Source organism: Vidua macroura, chromosome 20 (genome assembly GCF_024509145.1).
Source record: "Vidua macroura isolate BioBank_ID:100142 chromosome 20, ASM2450914v1, whole genome shotgun sequence".
Lineage (NCBI taxonomy): Eukaryota > Metazoa > Chordata > Aves > Passeriformes > Viduidae > Vidua > Vidua macroura.
The window spans coordinates 6,370,321-6,386,698 of NC_071590.1; the positions used below are offsets into that span (position 1 = coordinate 6,370,321).

The window sequence follows — 16,378 nt, forward strand, 5'->3', positions numbered from 1 at the left end:
AAATGTGATCTGTGCTCCAATAAAATAAACATTTTAGGGGGAAAGCCAAGCCCCAGGCACACATTTTGGCAGCTGATCACTCCCTAATTGCAGGAAGAGCAGTTGAGAGAGGTTTCTTTTTTTGTTTAATTTTTTTTTTTTTCTGATGAGAAAACTGGGCTGGAGGATCAGAGTTGAAATTTCTCTCCCCACATCTCCCCAGTCCCAAAAATCCTGGGGTTTTCCCCTTTGTATGAATGGAATTCAATTTATTTCAAGGAACAGGAAACACAAAGAGGCTTTGCTAAGTGTGAACCTCAAACCCTCAGCGAGTGCCTGGGTACAAGGAGTTCTCCACAAATTCTTTTCCTGTTTTCTTCTGTTGTTTGACAACACCAGGGGCAATTTTGAGGGCTAGGAGAGAGGATTTTGGTGAATTGGAGCTGTTGCCTCTCATTCCTGGGTGTTTCCCCCATCCCAAAACTCCCCGGGGCTCTGGAATGGGATGGAGATAATTAACACCAGCCCCAATTTCCATCGACGTGGCAAAACTCAATTTGTGGTGAGGGGACAGAGCAGGAGCAGCCACACTCTCCCCTCACTTTTGGGGTCACACCCAGCCTGTTAATGAGGTCATTCCTTCCAAAAACCAAACAAAGCACCTACAAAACCAAAGGGAGAGGCTTTTTTTTTCCCTAAAATTAGGGATTTTAGGGAAACCTCCATCCTGCTTTTCCAGAAAAGTGCTGGAGTCCTGGCCAGCACTGCTGTTCTCCATCACATCCCTCTCCCTTTTCTTTTCCCTCCTCTTCTTTCACTTTTTTTACACATGTTGGCAGCCAGTTGGGTGTTTTTATGAGCAAATTATTAGGGATTTCTTTTCCTGTGGCCTCTTCCCTTCGGACACTGAGGGCTGCAAATGGATTTAAAGGTTCTTTTCATAACCAGCCCTGCTTCCTCTCTCCTTAGCGGGGAGTTGCTCATGTAAATCCAACATGATTTGGGTACTTTTGTATCTACCCAATCATAAAAGTCCCTTTCCAAGAGTCTTTCCAGCCTTTTTTTTCCCCTCCTGTGTTAGAATCTGAAGAAAATGCTGTTTGTTTTATGGCAAACTCTCATTTATTGTAACACAAATCCTTGTTTCGGGCCAATTCTCTTCCAGGGAGTCATTTTCAGAAGAAAGGAGCCCAACATGTTTTCCTTTGAATTGCTGATTGTTTTTTTCCGGGCATTTGTGCAAACTGCCTCTCCTGCAAAATCCTGGTTCTATCAGCTGCAGCTCCTTATTCCACTGGAGTAGATTTTGTTGGGAAAATTCCAGCAATTTCTGTATAAAAACAGAGGTTTGGGAGCAAATTATATCGTTGGGAGGGTGATAGAAATACATTTTATTTTGGGGAGGATGGGATAGGAAAATGGAGCTCTCCAACAGCAGGAGATTTACTTTTTTTCCCCAACACTAAATTAAACAGAGTTATAATTATAGCAAAGCATTTTGATTGCTCCCAAGTGCTTATTTTTAGCATTTTGTTTAGCAGAAAATAAAAGCAAATTTGGAGGGGGTGTGGTGGAAATGATGGTTCTGAAACAGAGCAAGGACCTTTCCCTTCCCTCCCCATCCCAGCCCAGGCTCCTGGAGCAGGAGCTGCATGCAAATGCAATGCAAATGAGCTGCTAATTGTCCCTGCTGGAGATAGGATAGGTGGGAATGACAGAAATGCAATTTCTGAGCAGCTCCTGGCTTTTCATTGGGTCCCTTTGCTGAATGGCACGGGGACACTGAAGGGCTTGGGGACAGGGGGACAAGGGAGGGACAGGGGGGTGAGGGTGGGTGGCATTGCCATGGGATCATCCTGGGAAAGCCCTCCCAGGTCAGGGAGTCCTGCATGAGCCCAGCACTGGGGTGACACTGAGAGGTGACACTGAGAGGTGACACTGCTCTGTGGGATGTCACTGATCTGTGGGGTGACACCGTTCTGTGGGGTGACACTGTGAGGTGACACTGCTCTGTGGGGTGACACCATTCTCTAGGGTGACACTGTGAGGTGACACTGCTCTGTGGGGTGACACCATTCTCTAGGGTGACACTGTGAGGTGACACTGCTCTGTGGGGTGTCCCTGCTCTGTGAGGTGACACTGTGGGGTGTCCCTGCTCTGTGGGGTGTCCCTGCTCTGTGGGGTGTCCCTGCTCTCCAGTGTCTGTCCCTTTGTCCCACAGGTGAAGGCCTCGGGGCTGCTGGGAGTGGCCAACCCTCACTCGTGGATAAAATTCCTTTTCCTTGCTGTTTGTATCCGGAGTTTTAGGATCTAATCCTAAATCTGCCCCCATGGAGGGGCTGGGACGGGGTCCCTGTGAGGTCCCTTCCAGCCCAAAGCATTCCATGGATCCACGGATCCGGTACAGAGCTGCCAACCACAGCTCCTGACTTTTCTCCTGCTGCTGCCCAGGACTGATGGATGGAGGCTTCCCACGAGCCCTGCCAGCCCTGCTGCAGCCCAGAATTCCCTTTTCCCATCAAACAGCCCTGGCATGGAGGTGGGGCAGGCCTGGAGCTTGGTGTGGAGCCAAGGAAAACACAGGGATTTGGGGATTTGGGGATTTGGGAAGCTGTGGGAGCACAGAGCAGCACAGGAGGTCACTGTGGGGATCCTGCTGCCAGAAGGAAATTCAGGGACAATTTCAGCATTCCCTCCAGGTTTGCTCTTAGGGTGCTTCAAAATTCCTGTGCTGAATCCGAGGAACAGCCCAAATATTTGGGGATTTCTTTTTTTTGGAGATGTCGTTTAGGGTTGTGAGTCCCACAGAGCATTCCCAGCAGGCACAATCATTTTATAAACATATTAAAGTTAATTTTGATGTCACATTTCAGGACCAGAATGAGGAGCTCCAGGCTGAGCAACCTGCCCTTCCTACCCTCCAAAACCCAACACTTTGCAGGAGGAACAGGCTGGGATTTGGGTAGCACGGGAATGATGTTACAACAGGGATGTCTGGAGTTTATGAGATGAAAAGTGCAAACCTTGGCAAAACTGGGAAGGCTCTTGGAACAAGAAGAGAGCACAGTAATTAATCCCCACTGGTGCTTTCTTAACAGCAAAGACTTAGGAATTTTTAATGAATTTATTGGTAAGCTCAAAAGGAGCTTTAAAGTTCCATATTTTGAAATTTATGTATTTTAAAAATCCTCTTTACCCTGAGAATCTCTGAGGAGGGAAGTCTTCCCAAGCTGTGGGGAACAGAGGCTTTTAAACTGTGCTGTTTATAACCTTTTTTTACAAACCTTTGTGACCACGGAGCTGGAGCAGCTCAGGAGCAATCCCAGCAGTGCCCACACTGGCTGTGTGTAAAATTCAATTAAAAAAAAAAAAAAATGAGGGTGAGCCCAAAGGAGGAATTTCCTGGCTCTAAATTTTGGAGAATTTGGCGACTCAAATTCTGGTCACTCCATTTGGGTGAATTGCAGAATTTTGATTGCTCCTCAAATTCAGTTAGTCCAGAGCAAAATTTTTATTTGTTTTTAAATCCTACCATGACTTTGGATGTTCTCAGCCACAGCAGTGCCCGGTCCACTTGGGACCTCCCACAAAGTCCTTGATCTCAGGGATATCCCATGGCTGGAGGTTAATTTGAGCTCCTTTTATCCCCTGAGAATTCACTCTTTCAGCATCAGGAGGTGTCCTCAGATCCTGCATTAAGAGGAGTGAAAAAAGAGCATTTCATTCTCATTTCTGTTTTATTAATCCTTATTATATGGATATATTTTGTATCTATAAAAATATACATTAATACAGGATATTCAATATACAATATGTTATTATCTAAGTCACATTCCCTCTTTCAGCTAAATAATTGTATTTATTTGTCTTGATTCCTCCTCTGAGGGTGGGGATTCTCAGCCCTTTACTCAAAATTATCACTGAATTTGCAGCATTTGTTTGTATTCCTTCCTTTCCCAAATCTCTACTCCAGTGTTTGACTGCCATCATTTGGAGCAGGGATTTTGAAAAAGCACTTTAATACTGATCTTTGCTACCACCATTATTTCAGGACAAATCTTTTATCTCAGGATTTTACCTTTTCTTTTGTTGGGTTGGGTTTTTTTGGGTGACTCATTACATTCAATAATGTTTCACTGACATTTTCATAAATAGTTTTCTCACCAGGTGTCTCTACAGATTTCTTGCTGTAATTCCTCACTCTCTGGGGCTGCCTCTTCATTTTCCCTGAGCTGGTTTTTTTTTTTGCAAGGAATTGGGCTGAACATCCCAATTTTCCTTCAGAACACGACACAAGTCACCATTTGTGCAGTGCTCGAGAGTGCTGCCATGAATTTAAACCAGGAGGAAACCCCTTTCTTTTAATTCCCTTTGATCTCAACATCAATATTCCTGTTTATGACAACATTTTCTGATCTGATTCCATGGCAGAGAGGTTTTAGCTCAGCGTGAGCGTGGATAAATCAGCATCCTGCCAGTGTGTGAGCTTAGTGTAGGGCTCTATTCCCAATCCTGGTGTTATATTGGGCAAAAACCCAGCTGGGGGGAAAAAAAAATCAGTGTTTTCCCTATGGAACAGTCTTGTAAAATATGAGGATGAAACCAAGTGGGTGTAACTGATCCCCCACTAAAGCTCAGAGGGATTTGTTTAATGGTTAAGATTTTCCTCCTGAGATTTGGGGCCAACTTTTCTGGCAGGGCTGGGAGCTTTTCCAGCTGTTTGTTAACATAAACACCCTCCTTATTTCCATTTTCTGGCTCCGAATAGCCACGGGACTGGTTGGATGCAATCCTGTTTGGGGTTTGTTTGCCTGGTTCCCCAGGGACGGGAGGGCAAAGGCTCCCCCAGGACCAGCCCAGGGACTCAGGAGATCTTTGTGCTCACCAGCAGGGTGAAAAGGCAGCTTGTAGAGGAGCATCAACCTGTTCCAGTGGGGGTCAGCTAAATCCCTCCCAGGGGACAAGGATAGAACCCCAGGGAGGAATCCCCTTTTCCTGCCTGGCAGAAATCCTATGCACGCTCCGAGGGGAAAAACAAATGTGCAGCAATACTGAAAGGAGCTGAAAACAAGGGGAAAAAAAAAAAAGTGCTGTCCTGAAGCTGTCCCCATTCCCCCTTTGTTATCTCCTTAACTTTGCTTGTTTAAAGCCACACCAGACATCCCACAAGAAATTACAGGAAAAAAATGGATAAAAGCAGGATCAACCCCTGGCTGTCATGCTGTTAAATGGAAATCATGATTCACAGGGGTACTCTGTGCTTTATTTGGGAGTGAGATGCTGCTTTGGTGCTCAAAGACTGCAAGACAAGAGGAAATTGGGGTTTTATTGCTGGGTAAAACTTGTTACTGAGGCATCACCTTGATCCCACACGGGGCTGCTCCCAAAAAATGATGTGGCTGCAAATATCAAAGAGAAGCAGCTGCCAACACTAAATTACAGCTCTGGATTTGGAGTAGCTCTGGATTTAACTGGCACACAACTTATGGGCATGGATTTTTGGGGTAAAGCTCCCATTTTCCCCCTTCTTTGGAATCTCTGGGCAGTCATCCCTCACGGGCAGCTTGGAGAAGGCACTCCCAGAGGAGTCAGAGCAGCAGCATCACAGAATTCTCCACAGCATCACATTCCTTGGCCAGCTTAGGAGACACCTGAGGCCACCAAGCTGACACAGCAGTCACAGGGCTCCTTCCTCCTCCTCAGGTATCCAGGATAGTTCATTAACAAAACATCCTCAGCACCTGGTTTGCCAGCAGGGCTTTGCTGGAGATAAATTGACCTGTGAAACTCCAGCCTAGCTCGTGCTCATTAGTCTCTGAGATTGTGAGAATTAATGTATTTATCTGAGGGTTTCTTGTAGGGCTCATCTCCTCCGTGGTGAGGCTGAGCAGAGAACAGGTCTCACACTCTGACAGTGAGATCAAAGCACCCTGGAGGAGTCTGGTCTTCCTTTGCTAAGCTTGGGGTCTCAGCTTCCCACCCGTGCAGCTGAGAGGACAAAGAACGGGTCCCCCTGCTCAAAGAGCTTCCCAGTGGGAAATGTCACACAGCAATTCCTGCCTGTCTAGTCAAGGGCTTCCTCACGCTTTTAAAACCAGCAGGAAAGGCTCTGAAAGGCCAGGATAACCTCTTTAATCCCAGGGGTGGTGAAAATGAACTTTGCACTCCTGATCGATGGGGTTTGAATGTGGGCTCCTTGTGAAACAGCCTTGAAATGTCTCTGTGACCCCCAGAGCACAGACACCTCTAGAGAACAGCTGTACCCTTTTCCTGACCCAGACATGGGGCAACTGAGAGGTGTTTTAAAAACTTTTATTCCATTTCCAGTCTCATGAGAAGGGTGAGACAATACAGGTGTTACAATTCATGCCATCACAATCAGAAGCTAACTATTTTTTAATTACAATACATGATAAGTTTAATTACATTCTAATTATAATTACATATAATATAACTATTATAAAATTATTATTACATTATAAGTTTCTTGGCCTATCAGCTTTTTGCCACACCATGCTGTAGATTAAAGCCAATTACCTAAAACTACCCCTCATGGGTCCCACTACAATGCATCTTTCATAGTTCTATTTCTCTAAAGTATCCAGTGTTATTTGCAAGGCCATCCTTTGAAACTTCTTTCTAGTTCCCTTTCTCTCTCAGCAATGTCTGTTGTATTCCATGGCATTTCTAAGGCAGCATTTCTTATCTCAAGGTTTGCACACAGATGCACTCACTGTGTGGGCTTCTGTCAGGCCCTGGGAACTCTCTACAAATCCATTTCCCACAGTCCTCCATCGATCCCAGCTGAAATCCTCCACGAAACCTCTCCATAACTCCTGGTTGGACAATTCCCTTCTCCTGACCCAGAGATGGGGCAACCGAGAGGCGTTTTGGAAACTTTTATTCCATTTTTAGTTTCATGAGAAGGGTGAGACAACACAGATGTTACAATTCACGCCATCACAATCAGAAGCTACTTCCTAATTATAATCCAATTATAATACATTATATAACTTTCTACAAATCCATTTCCCACAACTCCTGTCCTTGCCCTCTCAGCTGCCCCCCAAGCAGAGCCACCCCCACATTAACCCCATCCTCGCCTCCCCTGTCTGCAGCTTGAAGGCCGTGCTGATGGGGAAGCCCCAGGACAACACCGTGGACTTGTCAGGCATCCCCCTGACCCCGAAGGACGTGGAGAGGGTCACGTCCTACCTGGAGCACAGCTCGGAGCACATCGACACGGTGGAGCTGTGCTTCACCGAGCTGACGGACGAGCTGCTGCTGCAGCTGCTGCCCGCGCTCTGCGGCCTGCCCCGCCTCACCACGCTGGCCCTCAACGGCAACCGCCTCACCAAGGCCATCCTCAGGGACCTCACCGAGACCCTCAAGGACCCCAAGAAGTTCCCCAGCGTCACCTGGATCGACCTGGGCAACAACGTGGATATCTTCTCGCTGCCCCAGCCCTTCCTGGTCAGCCTGAAGAGGCGCTGCCCCAAGCAGGGGAATTTGCCGACCATCCTGGAGTTTGGGGAGGGCCAGGTCAGTGATGTGGAGGGGCAGGAGGGGCTGGGGGACAGCCAGGAGGAGCTGAGGGCCGGGCCAGGCCGGGCTGGCAGCACGGACTGGGAGCAGACAGACACGACGGCCGAGCCTGGGGAGCTCCCTGGCCCACAGCGAGGTGCTGCCACGCCACAGACATGATGTCCAGCCCTTGGGTGGGCACCTTGAGCAAGGATGACTTAAAACCTCAGAGCTGGGGGGTCTGTTCCCACTCCGGGATGCTCCAGGAGTCCCAGCTGCTGCCTTCCCCCTGTGCCACGAATGTCAGTGATTTTCTTCTCGAAGAACACATAAAAGTGATCACGTAGAGTGTTTGTATTTTCTAACAGCTGGCCAGGTGTTCTGAAGCATTAGTGGTGTGCTGTGCTTTTGGCTCTCTCAGAAATGCGTCTCCAAGGGGCTGCAAAACCTCAGAAGGGCAAGAAAAGGGAGCAGGGAGGTGCCCAGGCTGTGCAGGGAAGGGCTCCCTTTCCTCAGTCCTGGATCTCAGCTGCTCCCCACGTGTCATGGACAGACAGCAGCCACCCCAAAGGGACCTGCCTGGGATAAATCCTTCCCACCCCTGACTTCAGGAATCCCTGGTGAGAGGCATGGCTGCTGAGACACAACATAAACCTGCTCACACACAAACCAGGGGTCAAAAACCTGCTCACACACAAACCAGGGGTGAAAAATCTGCTCACACACAAACCAGGGGTGTTCCTCTCAGTAGTGTGAGCCCAGCCCAGAGGGAGAGCTTTGTTTTCCTGGGGCAGGGTTAAATCCCAGCCTGCAGCGTGCCTGGACATCACCCTCACCTCCAGCCTTACCAAAACCAGGCTGGCAGCTGTGCCTGCCCAGGATTTATCCAGTAAAACCCAGTTTCCCACCAGATGTAAAAACTCCTGAGCTTTTAACGGGAGAATCTGATCCATTCTGGGAGGGACACACAAATCCTGGAGTCAGGGCTCAGAAGCATCACTGACAAAAAGAGACCATGATACTGAAGGGTTAAAAAGGGTAAAACAAGCCTGGGGTTCATCCCCTCTGTCACTGCCACACAGCCAGCTGGGATTTAAAGCCCCAGAAAACCTTGGGCTCACTTGGCCATGGCTGTCACCCCCTGGACCAGAAGTGCTTTGTTCCTGAAACGTTCCAGCTTTTTCTGAGACAGAGATTTGGGTTTCTTTTCGGTGGGACATGCATCACCCCAGAGCAGCAGTGCTGGAATGTGCACTTTGGCTTTTTGGAACCAGAACTTCACTGGATCCCAGACCTGGGGGAGGGCAGGAAAGTGGGGAAAACTTCCTCTCCCTGGTGTTCCAAGGAGCAGAGCTGACTCCCTTTGCAGAGGGAGCCTCTTTGCCCCAAGCCCTTCCCCTGAGCAGCTCCCAGCAGTGACTCCAGCTTGGCTTTTTTCGGGTGCAAAATGGGACTTTTGGTCCCATTGGCTCTGTCCATTTTCCCAGAGGGGCTTCAGGCTGCCAGTGGTCGGTTGTCCTCCATTTGCAAGAAGGTAACTTAGAAAAAACTCTGCTACTTTTAATACATTTGGCAACAGTCGGTATGATTTGCATGTATCCAAGCCTTTTTTCCTTTTTTTTTTTTTTAATTCTAATTCTTTCCAACAGGCATGAAAAAAAAAAAAAAAACTTTCCAGTGAATATGGAATATTTCTGTTTGAAATAAAGGAGCTATCCATAAACAAAATAAATGATAATGTTTAATAAAGACCCACTGTTGAATTTTCCCTCTGTCCAGGTTGAATGCCCAAGAAAAAGCAGAGGACAAAGTGCTGAGAGCTGCTGGTCTGGCTTCTTCAGGGGGCTGGAGAAACAAAGAGCTCAGTTTGTGGGCTGCATTTATCAGGGTGGGCATAACGTGGACACAGAAGCATCATAAAAGGATCTTTTAAATTTTAAATATTGCCAGTGTGTAAAATAATGTGGGAGAAGGGAATGCTGAGAGTGGGGTAGTGCTCCACAGGGTGTTTATCTCCTGAAGGAATGAAGGCTGTTTATCTGCAGCAGAGGCTCTGTCCCAGCAGCAAACCATGGGGGCCAAGGAGCTGGGGGAACACAGGGGGATTTATTCAAGAACAAGATTTCTCTTTGCAGAAAAAAAGAAAAAGAAACTGCAGCAATTTCTTCTTTCTACCCATGTGCCTCAGTACTGGGCTCTCCTCCTCATGCACAGCTCCAGCCCCTCTGCCTGTTTAAATTATTTAAATCACAGGCTCCTTGCTGCAGGGTTTTTATTCCCTGCTGAGTATTTGCACAGGACCCAGGGCCTGAGGAGCTGCCTGGACCCCCCAGTTCACAAATTCACAAACCAGAGGCACTTTGCATTTGGAGCAAGCTCTGCATCCTTTATTCCTGCTTTGCTCCAGACAAAAACGCCCAGGACAAAAACCACCCAGGAGCTGCTCCTGCCATATTTCCCCTCCAGCTCAGCTTCCACCTGCTGGGAAACACATCAGCCATGGAGAAATAATTTCAATATCTCCAAAGGGAGATCCCACAGCCTTTGCCCTGTGCAGGTGTTGCACTGCTTGAGCCACCTCTGCTCCACTGGTACTGACAATATCCCTGTGCCCAGTGAGGATTTAGCCCTTCTGAGACAGAGAAAGAGCTGGAAAGGGATTTTTATCAATGTATCCGTGCATGCTGGAGGATGCACCAAATTACTTCCACGGAAAAAGGGAACAAAAAAAAAAAAAAAAAAAAAAAAGCAGAGCTGTTGTAGAGAGTTGGTTATAAAAGCTTTGGCTCATCAGTGCCTCCCTCACGGTGTGGATTAGTTCAATTATCCACTTAGTGCACTTCAGGATAATGATGATCCTGTGGGCTCAGCACAGGGTGGGGTTTGGTTGGGTTTTTTTTCCAAAGAAGGCAGAGTGAGATGCTTCCCTTCCCTGCTCATCAACATCAAAACAAGCTCAGGGCTCACTCCACATATAATCAATGTTCCCTGGGCTACTCTGGGCTGCTGCTTTGGGTCAGAAGCTTTTAACTGGCCTTACACAAAGCATTCAAGGACTGAAAATCACTGCTGTTAGAATATGAAAGCAGAATGAGATCATTTCTTGTCAAGGAGAGAGGAGGAAAGGGCCACCATAAAATAAATAAAGCATAAAAAGCCTCAGCCTGGCTTAGTTGGTTCTCTCCCCACCAGCACCACAGCTCTGCCTGGGCATCAAGCAAGCCAGCCTGGGGAGGAGATTTATGGCCTCAGCAACAAACACGTAATTGGAAATCATTCTGTGCAGACTGAGGAGCTCAGAGCGAGGGGAATGGAAACAGCAGGGAGGGAACGAGAGAGGGGTGAGAGAGGGGTGAGAGCCATGCAAGGGCTGGTGCCGCGTGCCACAGAGCTCTTTAACAGAGCTCCTGCCAGCTGGGTGCTCTGGGGAGGGTTTGCACCAAGGCTGGCTGTGTTTTGAAGGTGGTTATTCATTTCAAATGAGGGTTGCATTGCCAGAGGATGGTTGGGAGCAGGAAAGAGGGCTGGGAACAGTCACCCCCGAGCAGGGAGTGTGTGGGAGAGCAGAGGGAGACACAAAAATGCTCCTGGGGATGTCCAGAAGCACAAAATACTTAGGCCAAAAGCATTGCTGCTGCTCAGGGGCAGAAGTCAGCATTTATCAACCCAAAATTGCCCAAACACTGACCTTTCCCAGAGGAAGAGCCAAAAAGTGACCTAAAGGATGAAGGGGACACCACGGGAGGCAGCAGTGGCTGAGGCTGCCCCAGGCAGTGCCACCACGCTGGGTTATCCCACTAAAACTGCCTTTGGAGAGGGGCAAAATCCCTCCAGGGCTCCCCTGTGGTCCATCACCCCTGTTCCAGCAGCAGCAGGAGGTTTGTGAGCTCCTGCTCAGGAGCACTCATGTCCTGGAAACACAAAGAGTCCCCTGCTCCATTAGCTGGGATCTGCCATTGCCAAGGAAACTAATTGACCTTATTAGCAGAATTCACCTATCAAAGCTTAGGGAAAAGGGGGAAAAACAACTGAAATGTTCCTTGGTGAGCAACAGATGAAATCTCCTCCCAGCCCCTCTGGTACAAGGATGGCATCCTGTGATCCCACTTCTCCTCCACTCCAAGGGCAGTGGGGTTTTTCTGTGCCTGGGGGGTGATTTCCACCAGCAGGCTGTACAGAGCAAGAGGAGAGGAGCTTGCCAGCTCTATGAAATGTCTTGAACAGGAAATTCTGAAGGACAGAGCCATCCCCCACCGTGCTCTGACTGCCTCCAGCCAGGCTCCAGCCTCACTTCCTAGGGGGGGCCCAACTCCAGGCACATTAACATTAATTCATTATCATGAATAAATGGAAGGATATCCCCAGGCTGGACAGGGCTTGGAACAAGGATTAGTGGGAGGTGTCCCTGCCCACAGCAGAATGTTGGAATGAAATGGGCTTTATTTCCCCTCCAACCCAAACCACTGTTTCTATAAAATGTTAGCACAGCGTTTGCTCTCAAGGAGGAACACAAGAGCTTTGCCCACTGCAGGAATCCTGGATCCCAAGCTGGCACTGCAGGAAAGGTATTTAGGAATAAAGTGTCATTTTTGATGTGCCAACTACATCAGCCCATGGCTCAGTTACCCCTGAAGGATGGGGAGTTGGAGGGGCTTTATTTGCAGTCCCTCCTGGCAGTTCTGGGCTTGCATTTTTTATTCCACTTTTTTTATCCCCCTATTTTTTCTCCCCCCTCTTGTAAATAAACAGAGACACAGCTGGTTTTACCTTCAGCTCAGCTGATGGTTTTACATAAAATTGAAGACCTGATTTGATAGAGTCAGAAAAGATGCAACCTGTTCACCACAGCCTTTAATTATGTGTGCAGTTTGCTGAGTTTTCTTGGCTCCTAATAGCTTATTGATCCTGTGGCTTCTGGGCCTTCTTTCTTCTTTGCTGTTTTATTAACTCAATCTGAGGAGAAAATAAACCTGTGGGCTGGTTTGCATCCAGCAGGTTGGGATGAGCAATGCCAGCCTTCAGTGAGTGCATGTGGCAGCTCTCAGGGAGCTGTTATTGGAAGGACAAATAGATTGGAGGTTTACAAAAGAGGAGAGAAATATTAATATTTAATTCACTGAAGGTTTGGGCTGGGCATTTATCACTGGATTTTCAAGGTGTGTGCTGTAAAACCACTTTATTCCTGGTTCTCCCTGTCAGCTCTGTCCTTCTCCAGGGAAAACCAGGGTTCCTCTGGCTCTGGGCAAGAATCTGGGGAGGTGCTTTGTGATCAGGATTTTGCAAGCAGCACTCACAGCCATCCTAAACACAATCTGCATAATTAAAACCTCAAAGCATCTTGCTACAGGCCCAAATTCCTGGCGCAGACATGCACAGACTCAGGGATGGGTGGAAAACTATGGGATATTGGGCTACAACAGATGTGGAAACCCCAGCTGCATCACCCAGGAATGAGCTTCCCTTGGGCAGCTGCTCCTTGTCTGGTAACTCACTCAGGCAAGAGCTGCAATTCCAGCTCTTCTAGAAATGAAAAACAAGGCAGCAAAGAATCAATCACACTCTGGTACCTGCTCCCCCAGGGCTCTGACCCCTGATCCCACAGGATTCCACTGCTGGGGAGTTCTGCATGTAGAGAGACAGGCAGAAAATCCCAGAGTGGACAGGCTGCACATACAGAATCAAAGGCCTCTGCTGGGGCTGTGTGCATCCACACATCACTTCCCAAGAGGACTTCACCGTTCCTTTTTTGTTGTTGTTTCATCTTCACTGTACCCACCTGCTTGTTCAATTATCAATTCCAAGGCTCAGGATTTTCCCAAGCTGTGCTTTCCTGCAGGCTCAAAGCTCCCCTCCACCACAGGCACAGAAACAGCAGAGCTGGGGGCTGAAATGCAAATATTCTCTTTTTTTTCTGTGCCAACCCCCAAAACGGGCTGAACTTCCAGGGCAGGGGCAGCCACCAGCCCAGAGCTGTCCCCTCACCCTGGTGTCACATGCATTCTTCAAACCATTTTGGTGTTGGTGGTGGTTCTTCAGCCCTGTCCTCCTCCCTGAAACTCTTCTTTTGCCTCAGCTCCAGCCTCTGACCTGTTGCCAGGTGACACCACGTTGTTGCTGTCATCTCCTAAGTCCTTTCTGAAGCATAAAAGCAGCACCTGTGAAATCCCTGCCCTTGATGCAGCTCCTGTTTTGCATTTCCAAACAGCCTGGCCCTGGACACTGAAGCTTTATTTCACCTCCTGCAAGCACAGAGCATCTTCCTCCAAAGCACAGCAGCAAACAGGCTGGTGGGGAGGTGCCTGCATAGATTAAATTAATTCAATTCAAAGTGCAGCTACCTTGGTGCAGGGGCTTCCCATCACTGTGCATTTCAAAGCTCCCACCTCACTCCCAGCTTTGAAACAATTCCCATCATCTTCCCAGCAGGTATCCCCTGCATTTCACTCAGCACAAAGAGTTTATTATTTACTGCCATGGATGAAAGGAATAAAATACCTGATTTGACACAGTTCAGGAAAATTGCTTTATCCAATGACTGACCAAATCCTGTGCCTGCTCCCAGCAGGGCTCCCAGCTCCAGTTTCTCATCTGTAACGAGGTGATGTGGAACACTGCAGACTGCTGCAGGATTATCAGGTGGAGGCACAGATGTAAAACATTTATATTGGATATTTCAGCTGCTGCTGCTGCTGTGAGCTGCATTAAACAGCTCACAGATCACCTCAGCACCAGCACTGCACTTGCTGTCTGATAAGGGCTGATAACCAAATTACCATTGGTGCCACTATTATCTTGACTCAGGTGTTTATTAATAAAGTTTCAGCTATCCAGGAAAATTCATTATTTTTTATTATGGCTGATAACTTCAGGCTTAGCTGGAAGTTTGTCTTTAATGTGCTATTAATCCTCAAGCCTATTTCCCTGTTCAGTGATAACAGCACTCAACAAACCCAAAGCCAACACTAACAAATCTTTAGGTGCAGTTTGCAAGTGCACAAAATATACAAAAAAACAAGAAAATCAAACCTAGACTAACTATCCTACAGGATCTGAGAAAGCACAAGCAAGAAAGCAATCAAAAAATCTGGGAAATAAATCAAAATGATAAAGAAAACCAAGGAGAGCCCAGCAGAAAGCCATAGGCAGCTTCAGAAACATCAATCATTGTTTGTTCAGAGTTCGTGTTACAGCTGTGCTGTGCAATGATTTTACCACAAACCATTACAAACAAACAAAAAAATCTGTTATGGAAAAAAATCCAAGTATTGACTTGCAAACACTAACAGGAGCCTAACAAACAAAAGTCTTAATTATTGGAGATTAAACTTTTAACATCTCTATTTGATTAAAACAGCAGGGATTTGAAATCAGTCTCCACTAAGTGATTTTCTCATTTGCATTTTGTTCAGGTTTCAGTTCCACACAGGTGCAGGGCTGGGGGTGTTTATTGACTCAAAATCCACCTGGAGCAGGCACAGCCTGGCAGCTCCTGAGCTGCATGGGAGGGAAGGGTAATGGAGGGCAACTAATCCTTTATTTTTATCAAATAAAAATAAGTTTTAACTCCTTTGGCTTCTCATCACAGTCAGATCAGAACCCTTTGGGGCTGGGACCATGACTGCAAGTTTGCACAGCATCAAAAACTGAGCCTTTGCTGGTCCAACACTAAGAAACATTAATTAACAACTAATTAAAGAGTGACATTTTCACTGTGTGGGGGATTCTCTACATAGTAATGAAAGTTGCAAATCTTATTAGAAACAGGGAAGGAACCAGCAGTAAAACCGAGTTTCCCCAAAGAAGCATCTTCAAGGCTGCAAAAATCTCTTTTATTTCAACTGCTCTGAGCTTGGTCACTGCCCCATCTTGTGGGCTCAAGTGTCAGGAGGTAAAGCAGGACAGATGTTACTCTCTGAATTAGAGCACGGGAGCAGAAAATGCTCAGTGTTCTTTAAACAAGCCCTCCTTGCACGCCCTAAATCAAACCCCAGCTGTTCAACCCTCAGCACGTTCAGCAGGTTTAGGATCAGTTCATTACAGCTGGGCTGAAACTGATTTCAAGCGTAAAATTAAGGCACTAAACGACATGAAGTGACAAAGAAGGGGAATGTTTGTCTTAGCAGAGCATTAAATGATGCATTAACCTTGTCCTTCTTTACAGGAACACATGCAATGTGCTCAAGCTCTGGCAGCACAAGGTCAGTGGGGTGCCAGGAACACCCTGAGCCTGAGGAAGGCCAAAGACCCCCTGGTTATTTTGAGTTTTTGCTCTGAGCAGCTCAAGAGCTGCTGCCTGTGGTATCTCAGAAATTGTAACAAAGCATTTGCCGTCCTTTAACTGGGAGAAAACAAACCTGTGACACCTTTCTTGCATGACACCAATGCTATTCCTTGCTGGAAAACAGCAGCTCCTTTGTGCCTCACTTCTCTGAAATGAAGGAGAGTTGGAAAATTAACAGCTATTCCTCCTGCTCTGAGGGGAAAAGGAGTGAGGTGTCAATATTTGGGATTTCTTGCACTCTGAAAAGCTCAGATACACAGGATATCCCTTCCTCCCTTCTAATCAAGTAGCTACAGCTCAAAGTGCCTCAGCTGAAAGAGCAGCCACCAAGCCAAGAGAGCTCCTCTTTACATTGCCATTAATGGCTGGCATGTATTAATTACAGTAATTTATGGCTTTGCATGAGTGATTATTCTCATGCTGATGTAGATATGATTGCTTTACAATTCTAATCAAGAACGAAGCATGATAACCAGCATTTATGTGAAATGTGAAGCTTGTGATTTACAGCAAGGCAATCCTGCCCCTGTGGATCCCTCTCCATCAGCTCCACAGCCACAGCACAGATTTTGGGGATAATCTCCGTGTTTTCTC

At 47.2% G+C, this 16,378-nt stretch overlaps 1 protein-coding gene and 1 long non-coding RNA gene across 2 annotated transcripts in view; one reads left to right on the top strand and one right to left on the bottom strand.

Annotated features, from left to right (window-relative positions):
• The window catches only part of LRRC75A (leucine rich repeat containing 75A), a 60,357-nt gene extending 51,103 nt beyond the window's left edge, over positions 1 to 9,254 (top strand). The window contains exon 4 of the mRNA XM_053995937.1: positions 7,098 to 9,254. Coding sequence (XP_053851912.1) covers positions 7,098 to 7,683 — 586 coding nt within the window. The 3' untranslated portion in view covers positions 7,684 to 9,254. The remainder of the gene's footprint in view (positions 1 to 7,097) is intronic.
• LOC128817451 (uncharacterized) lies at positions 1,051 to 7,283 on the bottom strand. The gene is made up of 3 exons (XR_008440199.1): positions 7,195 to 7,283; positions 3,512 to 3,669; positions 1,051 to 1,309 (listed from the first exon to the last, which is right to left on the bottom strand). It is a non-coding gene; the product is annotated as an uncharacterized LOC128817451 (long non-coding RNA).
• Positions 9,255 to 16,378: the final 7,124 nt, after the last annotated feature.